Here is a 22,504-nt window from a genome sequence, read left to right on the forward strand (position 1 = left end):
TGCATGTAAATCTTGCTAAAGTGCAAGTTACATTAGTTGATTTAAGGGCCATGCTGCCCAAAGAAAAAACCTTCCGGGCCGAAGTATCAACTTTTTAATCATCCCTGTCTGGTGGTATTGAGAGGTACGCCGATTGCCTAGTGGAGGTTGCAGCTTGTACCACTAGACTTTCATGGGAGGGATGTTTAGATCGGTACTCCAGATCGGAGAACGATGGCCTGTATTTTGCTACAAATTTCTTGTTTACTGATGAAACCGATTCAAGGCTTATTCCAATTTACCATCACCCCTTTCTGTAGTGCCTTATGGAAAGGAAGGACAGGATCTTTTATGGGACCCTCACTAAGGATGTCCGTCATATCATCCTGGTCAACATTTGGCATATGGTATGGGAGTGTGAGGTAATAGTGGAATATTGGGGTGAGGTTCTAAAAGAGGTGAATGAGGTGCTAGGGACCAGTTTGGAAAGAAGCCCGGAGATTTGTCTGTGGGGGAAGTTACCGGGGGGAAAACGAAATAAGGTGCGGAACAGGCTGGGCCAGTTCTTGCTCATATTGGCAAAGCGCCGAATGGCGATAGCGTGGAAATCGACGCAGGGCCCAGTAATCAACTCATGGCGTAAGGATGTACTGAGATGGGGCTTAGCGGATTTAACGGTGTTTGAGAATGTAGATGCAGAGGACGACAGGGAGGTGGTAACAGTTCACTGGTCCCAACTGCTAAATGATCTGTCAAGGGACAATGACCTACGCCCGCCGTGAAACTGCCTGTACTGGAGGGAGAATATGAGTTATGGGAAGGGGGAGAATTGGGGATACGTACTGAAGGCGGACCTACTCAAATCTCACTGAAGACTGGGCTGTGACCAATGGAGAATGAAGGATTCAGATGGCGTATCGGGGTGGTGGGCGGGAAGGGGAATTCACTTAATAGATTGATTCAAGTTTGTTATTAGATATGGGGAGATTGCCATGGGGGGGGGGAGGGGGATCGGACTGTTATGCCAAAATGTCAATAAAGGTGGTTAAAAAAAAAAAAAAAAAAACATTTGGGGAAGCTGCCTTCCAACCCATGAAATCAATGACCCTTCCCATGAGATTTCTAGAACTAGGATCTGCATGATCTGTAGGGACTGGTCTCTCAAATTCCACTTCAGGGGAAGTGTCTAGGCCACTGGCATTTTGGAGACAGTCATGCAGATCTGTTATCTTGGCATTCAGGTCCATTAGCTCTTCAGGGATCTCTCTGGCTCCAAACCTAACTCCAGCTGAAGTAACATCCTCTTCAGAGGATTGTTCTTCAAAGATGGACGACATGGATCTGAAAAATTCCTGTCTGGGTTGAAGATGGAAAACTTTCAGGTAAAGACGGTGGTATCGACTTAGGCATGGGTAATGGTGTCGAATTGGGTATCCGGATTAAGGAATGCCTCGATAAAGGCGTCGAAGGCATACAAAAAAAAGACGACACTGGCTTCAACATTTTCGAAGGAGGCTTCGATACAGTTAAGGGTGTTGATGCCATTTTTGTCGGCGGTTTCGACGATGTAGTCTTCGACTGTGTCGAGTCAAGTTTTGACTTCGACGCCAATGTCGATTCCGCTACCACCGATTTATGCACCAGAAATGTTGTCCAAGTACGAGGTGTCGGATAACTTTCCCCTGATGACACACTCGACTCTTTCAGCTCTCGCGTGTTTAGTCTTCGAACTCCCTCTGTCACTTTTAGAGTGGGCAGGGGCATGATCTCTGCGCAGCATCTTCAAGGGGTTTTGGTCTGCTTTCTCAAATATTTTAAGCATCAAAGTGTGATGCTGGAAATGCATCAGAGGGACAGGGCCTCTGAATCCTTGTCCTTTACTGCTTTTTATCGTGTGTTCTGTCATGTTTTCTGCCCAGGAGTCCATGTGGGACTCCTGGCAGTGCAGCTCTCTCTTTTGGTTTGGTGAACAGACCCATGGGATACCCTTATGGCACCCATGGGTAGGGGTACAACCCTGTGCCCCTAGTGTATGTTTTTGGGCACCTGTGGGTGGCCCACAGAGCAGGGTATGGGCTGGTGGCAGCTCCATGCTGAATTTGACAGGTGCTCTGGGTGTCCTCCATTTTGGGATACCCAGGCCCTGCCATTGGGGTCAGTTGATTCCTGATAGGAAACAAGATGGCCCCTGTGGCCTCTTGCTTTATATTGCCCGTTACCTTGTTTTCCCAAAGTCCTGGGAAGCCCGGACTCTGTCCCTTCCCCCTGGCTGGCTGTTGGGTGGAAGTTCCATATATGGTGTTGTTGTGAAGGCCCAGCTAGACTGACGGAGCCTTCCCAGTGACTGTATGTTGTGGGTACCTCCTGTGGGTGGGACCTGGGTGAATGGAGTGTGTGACCAATAGATACTCATCTACAAGGGTAACCCCACACTCTGGTGATGATCCCTCCTACTAAGTGAGGATATATAACATATATTTCAACAAAAGGAAGGAATGTACAACAAACTATATAAAACAGTGAACTTATCCCCTCAGAAAGCAGAAATGCATAACAGCCGCTAAATCAATATGGGCTGCATTATGTATTCTCAATACACATAGAACAGTGTTGTTAGAAAATATCATTTTTAATATATTAATCTCTAATTCAGCACAGGTAATACAAAAATAGTTACAACATATACACATAACAGTCATATACATGTTAAAAACATTCCACCTCGCAATGTAGAAACATTTACGCCGACAATTAGATCAGCATAGCACCAAAAAGGCAACTTAATTGATTTCATTGCCCATTGTGTGTTACAGCCCAACTTATATAAGTTTCTGTCCTCTGTGTTCTCAATAACCGGACATTCATCAGGGGCAGAGGTAATCCTGTGCTTCAGGTAGATTCTTCCTATTCGACCAACAACTTGCTATTTGCGAGCACAAAGCTTTACATTGGGTAATGGGGGGTCCTAGGGATGCATCGCTTCAGTACTGCTGAAATGCTGGTAATTTTGCTCTCCCCCTGGCTGGCTGTTGGGTGGAAGTTCCATATATGGTGTTGTTGTGAAGGCCCAGCTAGACTGACTGAGCCTTCCCAGTGACTGTATGTTGTGGGTACCTCCTGTGGGTGGGACCTGGGTGAATGGAGTGTGTGACCAATATACACTCCTTGTTGTGGTTGTCTGGTTTCTGGCATGAGAGACAAAGACTGAGACGGCCCTGCCCGAAACTGGCCTGAATGCAGTGTGTAGTGTTGAATGGCTGGGTACTTGTCCCAATCCACATTCCTTGTTGTGAGTGTCTGAAAGGGAGGAGTGTGGCCTGAATGCACTGTGTGCCTGATTGGCTGGCTGACTGCATGAATGCCCTCCTGTATGATTGGCTGCTGAGTGTGTGCCAGCAGTGTGGATGAGAGACAGAATAGTATATCTGGGGACCTCTCACCACTGGTAATTGTTCAGAAGCGTTAAGAAGCTGAGTCTCCACTCTAAGAGTAACTGGAACTGCTGATCCTCGACGCCCAGCTGGAAGAAGAAGACTTGCTGTTGCACTTGCTTCGACCGATCTGAAAGCTGCCGAAATCGTCGAAGACTGACCCGAGAGAGGACCTGGTAAGGCGCCCTCTTCCCGTGCTCCGAGGGACCATCGAGCACCGCTCCATCTTCGCCGAAGCGCCCTGGAAGACAGACCCTCGAAAGGCTGCCGACCCGAGACGGGACCGCCGAGGAGATCGAAGTGAAGCACCCGGACATCGCCGCCGTCGAAGTCCATCGCCGTCGACCAGGGTTCGCAGGTTTGTGTAACCGCTGGGGGCCTGTCGAAGTTGTGTTGCCCAGCCGTGGGGACCACTTGACGCCGTGCCGCCGACGACCGGAGCCGCCCGCTCCTTGCCTAAGAACATTCGAATCGAAGGACTCCCTCGCCCGCATCGTCGACCGCTTTATCCTGCCGGAGAAAGTCGAGGACGACCAACGCGCCGAGGAGAAACCTGCCGGTGGGTTTCCCGCCACCCGAAGACCACAAAGACTCGAACGACTCGACGCCCTTGCTGGGCCTCCGTCTCCACAACCTTTGCGGTCCAGAACTATTGTCACCGAGGTGCCCCGCACGCCTCTGCCTTGCAGGATGCCGATGCTCCGACGCCGACGAGCACCGCTCGGACGAAGCTGCCGCCTCATCGACGCCGTTCTACCCTGTTTGTCGACGGACGTTCGACGCCCCGTGTCTCCCGCTTGAAAGGGAAGGCATTCAAGAAGGGCCGTCGATTCCCCGCCGCCGAACGCCGAGTTCCTCGACGCTTCTCGACGCCTCTCGACGATCCGTGACTCCCGCTTGAAAGGGGGTCGCTCAAGAAGGATCTGTCGACGCCTCTTCGAAGAACTCGACTCCACCAGGTACATTGGGGGGGTAAAAACATTATAGGAGGGAATAAGACTTGCAGAACAATATATGGACTGGGCTTGTGCTATATCTTTATTTTACAGGTTGCCCAGGTGGGGGGATATCCACACAGAACTGTGTCTAGTGGTAGGGGCCAGTATTCTGCCTATTGCTCAACCATCTTATTTTCTCTCCTCTCTCTATTGCTGGTTTCACTATATTGATCTGTGTGACATTGTTACAGTATTGTTGATGCACTTTAATGAGATCTAATACAAAGGGTGGTACCACTTTAGAATTGTATATATTTGCCATTGTTGATTTTCCTAAGTACAAAGTGAGTTATTATGATAAGTGTACATAACCTTGAATATTGATTATATAAAGACTGTGTTCTAACCAATACAGTATGTGGACATTCCTTTGTGGGGGCTTGGGGACTACACTGTACTTAAGAACCAGCCTGCATCACCTCCTGAGAAGCTAGGCCTTGATTGCTCGTCCATTGCTACCGTAATAGAGAATCTTGGCTGGGGTCTGCTGTGCCTCTCTTCTACCATATAGAGAGCAGAAGTACAGACACCCCCTACCAGTCTTTACACAAAGCCCTAAAGGCCTCCCATTTTTCAGGAGAATCGTGCATGTATGGATAAGTTACTCTCCTCTCAGAAGAGGAAGTACTGTGATGTCGCTTTTTTGACTTAGACGAAGAGGATTTCCTCGAGCAACTCTTCAATCTCGACCCATGTTGACATTTTCAACTCAATTCTCCTGAATCTTTGTCTTTTAGTGGACTTGTTGGTTTCCTCCCCCACTGCCAGCTTACCTCTCTGTTCCGCAAGAGCCTTATAGGACATGGCCTTACAGGAACCGCACTCATCAACCCGATTGTCTGGGCTGAGGCAATTCCGATGGGCGTCGGTTACTGACATTTTCTTACCATAATTCTAAGATTTTTTTAAAAACCTGATGCGCCGTTTCGTGACACAAAGCAGTTGCTCAGAAAAACGGAACTGAGGTAACAGGTGCGGCTCGAGCCCTTTACACAGGGGATGACGTCGACGCTGGCCCTCGAGGGCTACGACTCTGCGGCATCCAACACAGCACCCTCTGGTCAAAAAAATTTCCGAAGCAGCAAAGCTGGGAGACAAGATATCTAAGATGAGGAACACGCTTGAGGACACAATCCATAAGAAAATGTCAATTTCAAAAGCATGTTGCATTTCCATTTCCCTTAGTTTGAGTTCTTGATGTTTACTTTCAGTTTGCATTTGGAGCCTTTTGAACTCTAACTCAAGTCTCATCTTTTCAAGAGAGACAAATTCTGGACTCAATACTGGACCTGGTAGGGTCCCTGTGGCTAAAGGTTGAGGCCCAAGAGCTTGTTGAGGTGCAGAGGGGCTCACATCCTGAGACTCCCAACTCTTCCTGCTCCTCAATAACATTAGAGTTAGACTCTGAATCATTATCATCCTCAAACATTTTCCACATTTGCTGAACGAGTAGTTGTGGTAGCCCTATTTCTCAGACTTCAGATAATTCAACAATCTTTCAAAAAATTAATTTTTCTTTCCTTTAACAGGGAGATTCCTGTCCTTACACACATCTTTCAGTTGATCTACTGTTAGAATGATCAGGGCTTCCTGTCTGAAGTTATCCGTATCAGGCATGATAAAAGGACCACTACACACAACTAGGACTACAGGTGTAAGCAGAACCAACCTTTGCTATAAGTCTGTACTACACAGTTTTTGGTAGTGGAGCTGAGCAGCCAGGCTCATCTCAAGAGGGAATGTGAGCTGTAATGATGCTACACAGAGGTCTACAATCGCAGGTGTTACAAATAAATGCTTACACTCAAAGATTCTTGGTTAAACACTTATTAATTTATTGAATAGTCCGTTATAAAACATTCACTAGAAGGAGGCAGTTAAACATACACAAATATACTTCAGTACTATACTCGTTAAGTTTCTGAGGCATTCATACTTCTTTGAAGGAGGAGCAAAATGGCATTCTGAATACTTTGAAGGAGCAAAAAGCAATAGGTTCAGAACATAAAACGATTACAATTATTCTTAGACAGTGCAGATACATTGAGTTCAACAGAAGAGTCAATTCAATAGGCTAGGCCAAAGTCAATGGGCTTAAAGTTTTGGATAGTATAAAACAGTTCTGGTAATTAAACGTCTCTGTAGGAGAAGTTTGTAAAAAGAAGAATTATCTGTTGGGTCACAAGCTGATTGGGCCTGCTAGTTGGAAAATTTCAAGCACTTTCACCGCGAGAGGCAAGTACTCTCAGTCTCGTTTCACAGTACCTTATAAACTAAGATAAAAATGCAGCTGAAGACTTCCGTTCCTGGCAGTTCCTGCAGATCTCACTGTTCCTGAACCTCAGGAGGGAGGACAAGAGGGAGGACAAGAGGGAGGACCCCTGCACTGCACTGGGACTGGTCAAAAAGCTGGCACTGGCAAATCTTCAATTCCAGTAGCGGTAAAGCACACAAACTGGTGTCCCTCTCCCTGGTTATTCTGTTTCCTGCAGCACTCTTGAGGAAAATACAACCAGCTCTGAGAATGGTATCCAGGCGGCTTAGTGTCGAATTGATTGCTCCCACCAACTCAAAGGGAGAAGTCGTCCTTGCAGGGCTTCTCTGTCGAGATGAACTTAGCGATTCACACCTGCAGCAGGGCTTTACCGGGCTAACCAACGGGCTAGGAGTTGCAGCAGCCGTCCTCGTCAAGCTCGTCTTCGGTTCTTTCATTCCAGTGGTCAACTCTGCCTTCCAAGCCAAGAGACTCGCCTTTTAAACAGTTTTTTCCCTTTCATTCCAGCCTAGCTGTCACTCACCCAGCAGGGTGGCTGTCATTGCCGGACAGTTAGACAGCCAATCATACCAGAGTGCATTTGGGTCTCCTAGGAGACCAAGCACAGGGGGTTTCGGGAACCTCCCTCACTTCCTGCCCACCCCAGACACTCGGGCGCCAGAGGCAGTCTTCAGTCCTGAAGTCCGCCTAAGGCGAATGAACCAAGGAACCAAACTAGGTTTGGCGCGCAGAGCAAAACTCGAGAGGGACCTTTCCACAAAGAAACGGCGAAAAAAGAAGACCGGGACCTATTTGAACAAAGGGGGCTCAGCCACCATCTTCAAAAACATGGCTCCCGCAATTTAAAGCTACCGGTGTTCGCGGTCGGGGAAAAATCATGGTAGTTCGTTGTAAAACCACTGCCACCAGCCATTTTGAGAGGAAAGGGTAGCATTTGACTGTTAAAAGAACTATTGTATGCGGGACACAGGGCATGCCAAGTAACCCCTCCAGCACTCTATAGTAAGATGGGATGTGCTGGGTCTAGGAATTTAACCAGACTAGTAAAGTCAATTTCACTTTTGTTTCGCTGGGAAACAGTAGTTTATCACAAGAGCAGGTATTTAAACCTTGGGAAAGCGTGGAAAAGTTTCCCATGTGCCACTGCACTGAGGGTGCTGTGTGAGACACAAGAAAAGATGATGCCCATGGAGTGGTCTAAAACTCCATAACCAAAGAAAACAAGAGTAAAACACATTTCAAAACAGAGTGGGAAAAAGGGCCACACACTCTCCAGGTAAAAATATCAAGTCCTCAAAATCCAGCAAAGTTGCTGGGGGTCTGGAAGGTGAAGGGACTTAGCACATTTTTGAGAATTCTCCTGAACACTCGCGAATGGCACAACCGCGAAACTTGGGACACCTTGTGGACTTTCCTTGCTTCTGGAGTCCAGCACTCTGTTGGGGTGGCTCAGGCATGGTTAGCCCTGCTTCGAGGGAGTCTGGAGAATCTTCCTGGAGCTCAGTTTGGCTTAAAGACTATGCACTCGATTCTGGTGTTCCTGTCCTTGGCACTCGGTTCCTGCAGCAGCAATAAAAGTACAGCCAGCAAAGAAAGGATTTCCAGATGTGTTCGTCTTGGGGTCGATTGGTCCCACCAACCCAAGGGGAGAACTCGTCCTTTGCAGGGCTTCTCTAGTCGCAGCGAATTCAGAGCTTCAGCACTGCAGCAGGGCTTCACCGGGCAAACCAACAGTCCAGGAGTTGCAGCAAGCGTCTCTTCCAAATTCTTCTTCAGATTCTATTTTACAGTGGTCGACTCTCCCTTCCTTGCAAAAGACTGCACCTTCTATGCAAGTCTCTCCCATTCATTTGCAGCCTAGCTGTCACTCACCCAGCAGGGGTGGCTGTCCTACAATGACAGCTAGCCATCCAGCCAGCCAATCACCTTTGTGTGCATTCGTGTAACCAAGGAGACTAAGCACAGGGAGTTTCGGGAACCTACCTCGCTTCCTGCACTGCCAGACACGCTTGAGCCAGAGGCGGGCTTCTCAAGTGACCCCTGCCAAAGTCAAAATGAACAAAGGGACCAAACGTGGATTGGGGTGCAGAGTAAATCTCAAGAAGGACCTTCACACCAAGAAATCGTGAAAAGACACGACTGGGGCCATTTTGACAAAATGGGCACCAAGGGTGCTTTACTGTAGCTGCAATTGCAGCCCGCGGTAAAAACACTCAATGGTAGAAAAGGTAAACCACTGCCACCAGCCATTGATTGTAGAAAGGGTAACATAAAAATGGTACATGAGAAACATGACAAAGGAGATACTAAGTAACCTCTCCTGCAACCTATTGTAATATGGTGTGTGCTGGGTCTACAAAGTTACAAAAGGTAAGTAAAGTCAATTTCACTTTACTGCTCTTGGAAACGGTAGTTAATCCAAGGAAAGGTATTTAAACCTTTTGGTAAATCTGAAAGACTTCCCTGTGCCACTGAACTGGAGTTTATCAGACTCCAAAACCAAAAGAAACCCGGTGTTCAAATCAAAGAAAAATACGAGAAAGTGGGAAAAAGGTCTCACTCTCCAGGACAAAATGAAAAGTCCTAAAGTCCAGCAAAAGAGCTGGGGGTCTCTAAGGTAGAATGGAATTAGCACATTTCTGAGAATTCTCCCTAACACCTAGCTAAGTTCACTGTGCTTACCTACAGCTCATATTTCCTCTGAAGAAAAGCCGGACTACTGTGCCACTATCAAGGTCCTGAGTTAGTACAGAGTGATACTAAGAGTTGGAGATCTACAAACCACTGGGATAACTTACTGAAATCTTACTACCAGTAGGATTTTAGGAAAACTCCCTGGGGCGGTGGAGGCGGCCCAGAGCGGCAGAGAAGGAGAAGGGCGGCCAAGAGCGGCAGAGAAGGGCGGCCCAGAGCGGCAGAGAAGGGCGGCCCAGAGCGGCAGAGAAGGGCGGCCCAGAGCGGCAGAGAAGGGCGGCCCAGAGCGGCAGAGAAGGGCGGCCCAGAGCGGCAGAGAAGGGCGGCCCAGAGCGGCAGAGAAGGGCGGCCCAGAGCGGCAGAGAAGGGCGGCCCAGAGCGGCAGAGAAGGGCGGCCCAGAGCGGCAGAGAAGGGCGGCCCAGAGCGGCAGAAACAGAGTGAAGGTGGGTAGGCGTATAATGACCATCGGAGGGACTGTTAGAGGGAGAGTAAAAGGAGTGCAGGTGGAAGAGAGGAGAGAGTGGAAGGGAAATGAAGTATAGATAATCAGGGTGAGCAGTACAAGAACATACAAGGAGAGCACTGCGCGAGACATGGTTGATTAAAATGCTACAAAAATACTCAGATGTGTAAATATGCCCATGACAAAACAAATGTATTTAGGGACCAATACAATAATGAGGTTCAGATTCAGCAATCCATTAATTGTAAGACTTAATTTGTTGTTTATGGAATCATTTGCGTATGCAAATTGGCATACATGGGTAGCACAATTAGGGAACTCAGAACCAGGGTACTGGAACACCTGGCAAAGATTGGAAGCCAGGACCCCCGAGACTACCCCTATCCTGTCATTGGCAGGAACACCATCAAATGGCAAACAAAGCAGAGATTAGATTCATAGGTCTACAGAAAATAACTTTGGGCAAAAGAGGTGGCAATAAGGAGAAAAATTAGAGCCGGCTGAAGCAAGAATTATTTGCAAGCTTAATTCGACTGTTCAAGGTCTTAACTCATAATGAAATGGCATCTTTATTTATAATTTATTTTCCTTGTCAAAACATTTTGAATAGTGCTGTATAACAAGATATAGCACCCTACTGCTTCGTTGTACGAATAAGCAATATCTAGGCACGTTTCTATCTTGTCAGGACATAAATGAGACTGACAATCTATATTATTCAGAATGATGAATAAGATCCGGGCTATTTGGCCGCATATCTATAACCCTGGGCGGAATTAAACGAATGTGTTAATACTTATATTTAATCTGGTAGTCTTAGGTACCGGCTCATAAAATAATAATGTGTTTAATAACTACTTTTCGTAATAAGGCAAAATTAGCTCCACAATGCATACATACACGGTAATTATGACCCTAAATGATGGCGTACATTGTGAACATTGAGAGTGAACACTAAAAAAAGGACTCTGGTGAGTCGGTTTCCATGACAATTTTCAGAAATCAACAAGTACTTTATTCAGACGCCATTCGGCGTCTCTAGGAAACTGTAGCACGCGATTGAACGCGAGGAAGAAACAGATCAGGTAAGAGACCATCAACAAATTACGGCCTCTAGCATACGTATTGTAATTCCAATTTAACCGCATATATTAGTTCTTTTAACTTGTCATACAAACGGGTGAGCACACCATACAAAAGAATAGACAGAATATGTGCAATTACCCGTACTAATACAAATCGCGGTGTGAATAAGGAGAACACTAACTAGCTTTTGGTTTGTGGAGCACCGCGGCACAAAACATGCGATTATGAGTGATCGGAGGCGCAGAAAAAGTCTCGATATGAGACATATATGTATCTAAATGCGCATTTTAAAAAGTCATAGAATTAAACAGAATCAGTGCGCAGAACTAAAATGGCATATATACGGTACTAAAAACTGTCAATTGACTTGATTTAAGATAGGCCGGTGTGCTAAACTAATGTACTTATTTTGAAGGGATTGAACCCAGTTATTGGCGCCCTTTACTTTTGACATTCAGAACGGGGACATACAATCGCAAGGTAATTGCATCGGCACGTACGCAATGAAAAGATTGGCTCACTAAATATGCACATCCCTGATTTACATAAAGTTGTGACTTTCATCTCACTAGATTTCTTTTTTGTTTTATTTATTTCTCCTGTATTTTTGTTACAACTGCTAATCTCCCAAAAACCCATGAATCCTAACCTTCTCCAACCCTTATATCTCTGTGTTTTGACATTTAATATCAATGTTTGGCATTATATTGAACCTTTCCATTTGGGAATATGTATGAAATGTTTGATATATATTATTTGCTTTTCCAAATCGTAAAATGATTTTTTGACCATGGTTCTAATTAAATATATTATTTGTAAAAAATATGTATGTGAATACAGTAAAAAAAGGCCCCGATTTGAAAAAGGCCGATTTAAAAGCCGAAAACACGTGTCATCAACAAGGGCAATCGCAAATAAAATTGAACTTCTGGTTTTTGAAGTTTAAAATTTGGCGCCGACTCCAATCCAAGTATTTTTGTAGCATCATTATCTGGAGCGGAAAATCTTCGGCTATCATCACATCGGGTGACGTCGGCCGCCGGAGGAGGTCCTCGGGGACGGCGCATTGACGTCATCGACGCAGGAGCCGAAGATTTTTCCGAAGCAGCACAGCTGTGGACATTACCTGTCATAGATATGGAATACGGAGGACCCAATCCCCTCGAAATATATATTTTTTCACTAAACTATACCTGTCGCCTTGATGCCGGCGGAATTAAGACAGAAAAGGAGTTTGCCTTTAGGCTATCAGGACCAGCCAGACAGCTACTATAGAGTATCGGTAACTAACCTCCAGTCATCATCTTGGTGTTTAGGGATTTTTGAGCTAGGGAGGAAACAGCCCAAGGGTGACGGGAAAGAGGGGAGACCACCCATAGGAAGCCATTCACAATTTCAATAAAAGCCCTTGAACTATCTTCAAGAGTTGTGTTTTTGAGGCCATGTATGACCATATCCTGTGCACATCAAGAAGTAAAAGTTACTGACAAGGAAAAGGGAAGTGAAGTGCCCATGCAGCACTCCCATTGGGATGCACTACATTAAAAATAAAAGGTAAAAAATATAAGGACTGGACTGACTGCTTTAGGATCTGGCCAGTGCAACACAACAAAATGCATACAGCAGGTTAGTGAGGCAAAAAGACCTCCCTCCAAAAACCAGCCACAGTCCATATCCAAAACAGATATGCTGGGTCCCACGAAGTCAATGGAGGGAAAGCTACAAAAAGAGAAAATGACCCCGACATAACCTCTCCCAAACAATGTATGCAAGGGATCTGATTAATTTGCCCCTCGGGAGCAGACCGATGTTGCTATCTGGACTATAAACATCGAAGACTGGTTGTCTGCGGATGTGGTGTTGCTCAGTGATTAAATCGTTCTGCACTTCACTCTTAACCACAGTGATGCTGACAAATACAATTAGGGTGCGATTTGAGGAGCATTGTGGGCACCTTCACAGGTAGCATAGCTATATAATAGGACAAACGAATATAGAAACACCTCTTACTTTGGAAGTAAACTCTTGAGCAACCACTGGATGGCGGAATATGCATAGCATGCAAGACGGCTTAACAAGCACCAGAAATATCCATTATTAAAGATCATCATTTCACAACCTTTTAGGAATTATTTTTACCACTGCCAATAACATTCAGTAATTAACTCTAAAGTAGGTCTGAAGATATGAATGCCTTATTTCCCCTTTTTAAAGGTTCTGAGGAAAATGGGGGGAAAAAACAGGTAAACTGATTTAAAGTTACATCAAAATTCCAAAGAAACATGTGGTAAAATGACATTTTTTCCTCACACACAACAAACAAAACCAACATGTGAATACTCTGCACTGTTTGAAATTAAACGCACCTCAAGTTCGTCATGGTTCTTGGGATTATCACCAGCAGTCTGTTGGATGAAATCTGGTATGAGGATTTGCAGTGTTGCTCTGGCTTCAGAAAATAATTGTAAAGTTGTGTTAAGCTCCTGTTTAAACTTTTTTTTATTACAATGCAATTAGTAGGCAAAATGACATTAAGGTGAGGGATGCATGACCCATCATCTCCATCAGCTGACTGCCCGTATACCTTTCTAAGAACATACTACTTAGGAGGGAACCAACCCCCAAGAGTCATGTTGGCCTCAAGTTAGCTTACCATAACCTAAGCCCACGCATCCGGACGAAATAAAGACCTTGCTTGGTGGTTTCGATTACAGAGATTGAAAATGTTAAAAAAAATAAAGTTTGCGCTTGCAGAACATTAGCCCACATGCAGTTCTTTTCTTAAGGAGTAGTACACATCTGTTGGGTAGAATTCTATTTTGTGGGTTTTTTCTGCCTAATTTAGTTGACTTCCATGGTTTGTTTACTTTCTTTTTGTGACCAGTAACACTTTTCCTGAAGTTCACTTGGCACTCCAACCCCTTTTCCTGATGTTCTGCCCTTACCAGGACATAAGGCTGTCAGGATTGTGATATTTTTAAGTTTCCCATTTTAGCAGAGACAGGAGCCCTAAGGGCTCTCCAGCGCAGCAGTCTCAGGCTGCAGCTATGTAATGCAAGTTATACATACCTCGTTTTTGTCTATAACTGTACAGGCCTATTTGGTTTGTTCCAACATTTCCAACGGGGAAAAATATTTAAATTGAACTCCCCAAAAGTGAATATGATCACTGTACCTTGATTATTTTGACTGTGCCCCTTGGGATCCAGGTACTCTTACAGCAACTTCTATCATTTTAAAGTACCCCAGTGATTTACTATGAACTTTTTATATGTTTCTATAACTGCATTTCAGTCTGTTTAAATAAAACAACCATTAAAGGGTGTTGTGCCACTGTATGCATTTGGGTTCTACAGGTATTTAGGTGAACGGGGTCCTGATCAGACTAAAAATTGCATCATGAAGCCTTTGTTACTTTGTGATTCACATGTATCTTGCTTTATTAATACATCTTTAACCTCCCCCTCTACTCCAGGAACATATGAGGCATCAATACTAGTCATTTGATTATCACTTCGCTCCTGGTGCAATTAGGGTCTCTTCTAAGGTTGTGTTGTCCGATTACCGACCTATAGTGCCTAAAAATCCTATTCAAGTTCACATAAGTGTCACGATTGGGTTAGAATTGTGTTAAGGAAGTTTTCGCACCGCCCTCTGTAGAGGGTACTACAACCACTAACCCTAATGGGAGACTATCACTTTACAAGAAATGGAAGACAAACCCATCTTAAGGTAGATAAAGCTGGCAAAGCGACAAAGTTTAACTTTCAAATAGGGCTAGTAGGCGGCAACAAGGATACAATTAGTTCACATACATCTCTAGAAAATACACCCCACCAATGAATTGAAACAAAATATACACTTTATTAAATCACTGTTAAGGGGTTTTACAAATGTCACCATCTGGGACAGGATTTAGGAAACCCCACCTTGGGTGCACAGGGTTACTACACCTCTTAAGATCAGCTTGAACTACCCACAAGTATGGTAGTGGAGAGCAGCCAGGCTTAATGTAAAGAGGGCTGCAATTATGTACAAAGTCCTCAGAGCATACCTTGGTTAAAAAAAAAAAACACCTACACACTTAGAGTATATAATAAATGTCTATTTTTATATTACACCCAACTCCCAAGGCACACTGCTGCAGTTCCAAGTTGATGTGAGTACTATAAATCAAACATACATTATAAGACCACTTGCAATACTCTTTCAATGGTAAACCACAGATTTACTTAGGTAATCACATTAAAGTAGCTTGTACAATAACACAACACATAGTAAACCAACCAGAAACATATGCGAACTTAACAAACCCTTAATAACGTTTTATAACTGTTAAGCAAGATTGTGGGCAGTACCCTTTTGGAGACTACACCAACCTTGTCCTCTTGGCAATAGGTAACCCAACCTTTGATATAAGTCTGTACTACACAGGTTGGTAGTGTGGCTGAGCAGCCAGGCTTATCTCAAGAGTGGTCAATGTGAGCAATGGGGTTTTTACACAGAGATTCACAATGACAAGTATTCAAATAAACTCTTACACTCAAGGTTTCTTGCTTAAACAATTATTAATTTAACAGTCAGTTATATAAGCCTTTTTCGGAAGGGAGCAAAACAGGTAACATTTAAAATATACTTCAAAACACACACTGTTTCTCTAAATCAAATGATACCCATTGCGGATGGCACAAAGACACTTCCTACACCCTCAGGTGACTTAATTAGCTAGGACAGTGTGGACAATGATTTGCCACTGTTACATTTAGAGCAATACTGAGTTTGGTGCAAAGGTTAGATAAGGGAATAAAACAAAGGTTAATACATTTCATAAACTGGTAAGTACATTTTGAGCCCTCCAATGAAAAGTAAATTAACACTTTCCTGGGGGAAAAGTAAAGGCACACTGCCAGAGGTAAGAAGAGTGTCTCAGGGAGCCAGGACAGTCGATGTTAGTTGAGCAGAGTCTAGGGGAGCTGGCGATGTTCTTGCAGATGAGTAAACGTCTTGCACAATGTTTTTAGAAAAGTTTGTAGAAATAAGATCAATTGAAGGGCCACAAACTGGGAGGCTTGTGAAGGGCAAAGCTGCAAGCAACTCTGCAATGGTAACCAAGACAAATCTCAACTGAGAACAAGTAAGACTACACAACAAGAGGCAAGTCCTCTTAACTTTACAGTGCCTTTGGTTAGAAGAAATGGTTCCAGCTGGCTTCTGTTCCTGTGCAGCTCTGCAGATCCTGTTGTTCCTGGGCCTCAGTCGTGTGGACAAGAGGGAGGACGTCTGTGGACTTCTGCACTACAATTTGAAGGTCAGCGGCAGCAATGGGCAAGGGAGTAGTTTCTTACCTGTAACTCCATTTCTCCAGCGTTGGTATCTTTCATGGATTCACATGCTGTGAATATTTCCCATCAGGCTGGAAAAACCACTGTAACTTTCGACATCTTTTTGGGTGGTTTAGGCTGCACCAATAGGACGTCCATCATAAGTAGCCCGCCTCCGCTGCTTCCCTTCAGATTTTAACCTACCCAAGTAGAGGAAACCTGAACCAAGGTTTGCCTACAGGGGCAGCCGGCAAGCACATGTGAATCCAAGCAAGATACCAACGTCAGAGAAAAGGAGTTAAAGGCAAGAAACTACTCCCTTCTCCAGCATTGGATTTTTAATGGATTCACACGCAGTGAATAGATTAAATAGCAATACGAGAACCCGGTGGTGCATGACAGGCAAACAAAAAACCCCATGCCACAGGTCATAGTCATCAACATATTGAAACAGCCAACAACAAGCATGATAAGCCAACATCATTAGACAAACCAGAAAAAACCCCGGAAGCTGCGGGGGCTTACCTTATTGGAACAGGCATTGGAGGACTGCACATCCCACCTGCACATCTTCCACATGTTGTTGAACCAGACAGTTGTGTCTGGTGAAGGTATGCAGCAGCGCCCAAGACGACACTTGGCAAATGTAACTGAGTGGAATACCCAGTCACAGCGCTGCTGACGTGTGTACCTTGTAGAATGGGCCTCAGGCGTTCCCTGCAAAGGCTTACCAGCATTCCCGTGGCAAAAGGAAATTGTAGAGGAGACCCAACGGGAAGGTCTTTGCTTAGAAATTGACTGGCCCTTGTTGGAGGGGCCAAAAGTCACAAACGTCTGTTTCAACTTCCTGAAGACATGAGTTTGGTCGAGATAAAACTTCAACACCCACTTGACGTCGAAGGAATGCAGCACTTTTTCTGCAGGAGTGGTAGTCTTAGTGGAGAAAGTGGGCAAGGCAATTGTAATGTTTTTGTAAAACTCAGACTGAACTTTAAAGATTACAGTGAGGATTGGTAGACAGGAGAACCTTATTCCTCATGAATCGCAGATACGGCGGGTCTATAACCAGAGCCTGAATTTCAGAAATCCTCCTGGTAAATGTAATAGCCACCAGAAAAGCAAATTTCCATGAGAGGAAGTTCAGCGTCGCCGTCGACATAGATTCAAATGGCAGCTTCCTGAGAGAACCACATTGAGACTCCATACTGGAGCAAACCTCTTCTCCAGGGGAAATGTCCTGAACAGTCCTTTGAGGAAGTGTTTGACTAACCTGTCACTGAACAGAGTTACGTCATCTCGTGAACCTGGATATGGCAGCCAAATGCACTTTGATCGATGACACCAGGCCCCCCTCCGCCAGCCATAGAAGAGAAGGGAGAATCTGAGCTGGCGACACCTAAAGGCCCAGGCATAGAACCTAGTCCATTTTCGACAGTAAGACACATTGGTAGATGGTGCCCTACCTTCCGCCAAGATCCGACGACAATCCTGCGGGATCCCTAGATGTCCAAAGTCTGAGTTGTCAGGAGCCACACTGCCAGGCCAAGGGATGCCGGGTCATGATGCCACAACTTTCCACTGTTCTGTGATAGCAGATCCTGCTCCGACCCCAGATGAAGCGTGTCGTCCACAGCTAGGTGAAGCAGATCCGAGAACCAAGTCTGCCTGGGCCAGAATGTGGCCATCAGGATGACCCTGCACTGGACCATGCGCATAATCTGGATCGTTCTCCGGATCAGAGGAAACTGAGGAAATGCATATGCGAACAAGCCTGTCCATGGAAACAAGAAAGTGTTGCCCATCGAGTCCGGATGAGCCCCCCTGCTCGCAAAGAGAGGGCACTTCTTGTTTTCCGGTCTGGCGAACAAGTCCAGAAGGGGGACCCTCCCTCCCCCCCATTTCTTGAAGATTCTCACCACTTGGGCATCCTTCCGTTTCCATTGGTGCAGCCAACCTGTGTCACTGCTGAGAGCATTTGCCTGAACATTCTGAACACCTGGCAAATGGTAAACTGTGATGTGAATCCTGTGAGCAAAGGCCCAATGCCAGACCGCCTGAGCCTCCCTGGACAGGGGTCGGGAGTGCGTGTCACTTTGCTTGCGAAGATAAAACATTGTGGTGGTGTCTGACAAAATTCAAACTACTGTTCCCTGAATGAGAGGCAGAAAAGACTTCAGAGCCCAGTGAACAGCTCTCAACTCCAAAATGTTGATGTGTAACAATGCCTCATTGAGCCCTGAACCTGAAAATGTTTGAGGTGCGTCCCCCAACCCACCTGGCATGCGTCAGTCGCTATCATGTACTGGAAGTCCGGTTCCACGCGGGGCATGCCCCGCACAATGTTTTCTGAGCAAGTCCACCACCTCAGGGCCTTCATCAGAGCCCGGGAGATGACCTTGTCGGACCAGGAACCGAGACTCTGCATCCACCGAGAGGCAAGAAACTCCTGCAATGACCTAAAATGTACCCGGCCCCCACAAGGCCGCCCTGGAGATCAGCTTCTGAATTCTTTCTACCGACGGCTGCACCACATTGCGCTGCGTATGAAACTGGGCCCAGAGGAATACCAAATCCCTGGATGGCGTTAGACAGGATTTTGCGAAGTTTACGGCAAAGCTCATCCGCTGTAACAGGAGCATGGATACCTGAAGAAATTCCGACGTCCTTTGTGGAGTTGTTCCTCTTACGAACCAGTCGTCCAGGTACGGATACACAGTATGACCTTCCCTGCGGAGGAAGGCAGCCAACGGAGCCAGACACTTGGTGAACGTCCTGGGAGCTGACTTAAGGCCAAAAGGGAGAACCCGAAACTGGAAATGATTGTCACCGACCACGAATCGCAGGAACTTGCGATGTTTGGGCAGCATCACGATGTGGAAATAAATGCCTGAGATCAAATGACGCCGAAAATTCTCCTGGCTGGACAGAGCGAATCACGTCCTGTAACGTAAGCATCTTGGACTTCAGGCGTTTCAGATTCTTGTTTAACGGCAAGGTCCAGGATAGGGCACCACTTTCCATTGGGCTTTTTGATAGAAAATACCGGGAGTACACCCCCTGTCCTTTTTCCGACACCAGGACCGGGTCGATCGCCCCCTCTTCCAACATTAGACGCACCTCTTGCAGCAAGATCTGGAGATGTGGCTGCGACACCATCACTGGCTGAATAGGTAGTTACAGATGCTGAAACGAGTGGCCGTATTGTACTGATTCTAGCACCCAATGGTCCGTCGTAATTAAACATCACTCGTCGACGTGTTGCGCCACTCTGCCCCCTAGTTCACTGCCAATATGGCAGTCATTGCTGAGGCTTGGACTGCCGGCCTCTAGTAGCTGAGGCAACTGGACTCCTCTTCCGCTGCACTCGATAGTCCTTGTTCCTCTGTGTGGACTGGAACGAACGCCAGAACCCTTGGGATGAATAACTGGGTTGACCGTAGCCCTTGTCGTGGGAGCCCACAAATCTGGCATTACCCGAGGCTCCTTGAAATGCCTGAAAAGGGCGAAAAGAATGTACACTCTGCATCGTTCCCAGGGATCTCACCGTATCAGAGTGTTCCTTCATCCCTTTTAGCGCCTCGTCAATTTTTTCCCCAAAAAGCTGCTCACCTTCACATGGCATGTCCACCACTTTATGTTGGACCTCCTGCCGAATATCAGTACACCCGCAGCCAAGCTTGACTTCATAGAGCAACCAAATTGTTGATCTGTTTGAACCCGGATTCAGCCAGGACCACAGCAATATTAATGCTGTGGTTGAAGGCTTCCTCCCACTCTCGAACCAGCAGCATAGTCTCCTTCCGTTGTTGCTCAGGTAGATCTATGAGCGGAGCCAACTAATGCCTCATTTCCCTGTGGTAGCGGGCCATAATGGCCAAGGAGTTTGCCGCCTTGACCGTCGTAGTGCCTACCATCAGCCCTTTCTTGCCGAATGCATCCTGCTTACGGCCCTCACTGTCCGGGTGCGTCGCACACTCGGGCTGACTCCGCGCTTTTCGACTAGTCGCTGCCGACTCCGGAATGGGTTGCGATGTGAGGCACTTGGACGAAGACTCTGGCACTTCACACTTTTTCTCTAATAGGCCTTTGACCCCCGGTGCCGAGAATGGATGACTGATCGTGTGCAGACCTCCTGCCACACATGGTCCAAAATGTGGACAGAGAAGACCGCCTTCGCCTCTTCCCCATGTGATCAAAGAGAACATTGTTCTTGGCAAGCTTTCGCTATCATTGCATGGAAAGCGCCAACATCATCCGGCAGTGATGACTACGCCGGGCTACTCTGGGTTCCACTTCTGGGTTTGTATTCCAGGTATCCGCCCGCCTAGGCGACAAGAGTCACGATGAACACTATCAGGATCAGAAACCACCAGCTCCCCTTCCTCTGGATGGCCCCTTGGAGGGGTGAAACCTACTGGAGACGGCATCGGCGGACGAATCGGAGGCGACTTTCATGGAAGGCCCTGGAGAGTGGCACCCACACCCTCCTGTTGCGGCACCACTGCCACAACCTGCTCCACTGGATCCACCGGGCTCGGGGGACTGGGATTAGCGCATCCAACTGACCCAACGACTACTGTAGCGTGTTCAGCACCTGCATGGACAGCACCAAGTGTGGATTGAACAATGGAAACTGGGGCGGAATCGCTCCTAGGCCTCTTGACGTGGACTGCCTTGCCTGCTGCAGTTCCAACGCAGATGGATCGAAAAACGTCTGCTTTTCTTCTTCCAGACTCAAATCCAAATTATATGTCGTGGGGTCTTGCTGAAGAATCTCCAACGGGAGCAAAGGCCCAAAGCCTGCCCCAGACTGCCACGGAACCTCCGTCGACAACGGACCACCCACGGGCCCCAGCGGAGCCAAGGACTGCAACAGCTGCTGCCTCAGTTGTCGACTATGCATTCAGCCCGGTCAACGACGGTGATGACGTCACAATTGTTGACGAAGGAATAGAAGGTAGCACCACCACCGTCGATGGAGGAACTTACGTAGACTAACCCCTCGGCGACGGAACCAAAGCCACCACTGGCCTGGCCTTCTCTACGGCAAAGCAGACCGCTTGGATGTGGAAATAGACCGATGCCTGGAAGGCTCACAACCAGAAGATGACCCTTGGACGAGCGCTTCATTGACGAAGACGACTCTCGGGACTTCGACTTATCCTTATCAACTGCCGAGGATTTGTGTGACAGTGCCACAGACTCCTCTGGCCTGGCACTCACTTCCCTCGACTTGTCAGACCTTGCCTGCTTGTCCAGAGGGGCCTTGCGACCCTTTACTCTGATGCGAAACGGATCCAGAGGACACACAGCCTTTCCCCACCTCTGATGCCAGCACTTCCATGCGTTGCTACTTAGAGGGGGAGAAGCCTTGATAAATCTCAGTTGTCCGCTGAATGATTGGAATACAGGCAATAAGTCCGCATGCCCATCTCCTTCGTAGACATTCTTGAGGCCGCAGGTCTTGCACTGCTGAAACAACGATTTCTTCGGTCCCATGGATGACATGATGGGCCTGGAAGTACACAGAATAGCAAAAGCACGTGTAGAACACGAAGAGCAATTTTCTCGAGAGAAAACACAAGGTGATCCAACAGTTTGGAGACGATTGAAATCTAAAGGGAAGCCACGGGGGCAAGGCTATTTATACTAGACGTCCTATTGGTGCAGCCTAAAGCACGCAAAACAACGTCGATAAGACACTCGGAGTCTAGGTTTTCAATAGGAAAATGCTATGTTAAAGTTACCGAGGTTTTCCCAGCCTGACTACGGGAAATATTCACAGCATGTGAATCCATGAAAGATCCAATCCTGGAGAAACTTCAATTCAGCTGCACTTTGCGGTTTCAGCCCCTCGTGTCTATAGCAAATAGCACTACCGCGGTCTCTCGGATACCACTCTGTACTTCCTTGCATCTGGGGTCCAGCAATCTGTTGAGGTGGCTCATGCTTGGTCAGTCCTGCTTGAAGGAAGTCCGAAGGATCTTCATGGAGCTCAAGTCTGACTTAAAAGCGATGCCCACAATCTGGTGTTCCCCTCCCTGGCACTTTGGTTCCTGCAGCAGCAATGGAAGCAGAGCGAGCTCGAGAGGATGTCCAGACAAGTTCACTTTGGGGATTATTGGTCCCACCAACCCAAGGGGAGAAGTCGCCCGTGGAGGGCTTCTCTAGTCAAGGTGAATTCAGAGCTTCAGCACAGCAGCAGGGCTTCACTGGGCAAACCAACGGTCCAGGAGTTGCAGCAGGCATCTCGTCC

General features: G+C 46.7%; 1 protein-coding gene across 2 annotated transcripts in view; it reads right to left on the reverse strand.

Moving 5' to 3' along the window:
• The window catches only part of DGCR8 (DGCR8 microprocessor complex subunit), a 690,818-nt gene that overhangs the window by 196,458 nt on the left and 471,856 nt on the right, over positions 1 to 22,504 (reverse strand). For both annotated transcript variants that reach the window (XM_069620020.1, XM_069620021.1), the window contains exon 9: positions 13,294 to 13,376. In XM_069620020.1, coding sequence (XP_069476121.1) covers positions 13,294 to 13,376 — 83 coding nt within the window. The remainder of the gene's footprint in view (positions 1 to 13,293; positions 13,377 to 22,504) is intronic.

This window comes from Ambystoma mexicanum, chromosome 10 (genome assembly GCF_040938575.1).
Source record: "Ambystoma mexicanum isolate Mex_15411 chromosome 10, UKY_AmexF1_1, whole genome shotgun sequence".
NCBI lineage: Eukaryota > Metazoa > Chordata > Amphibia > Caudata > Ambystomatidae > Ambystoma > Ambystoma mexicanum.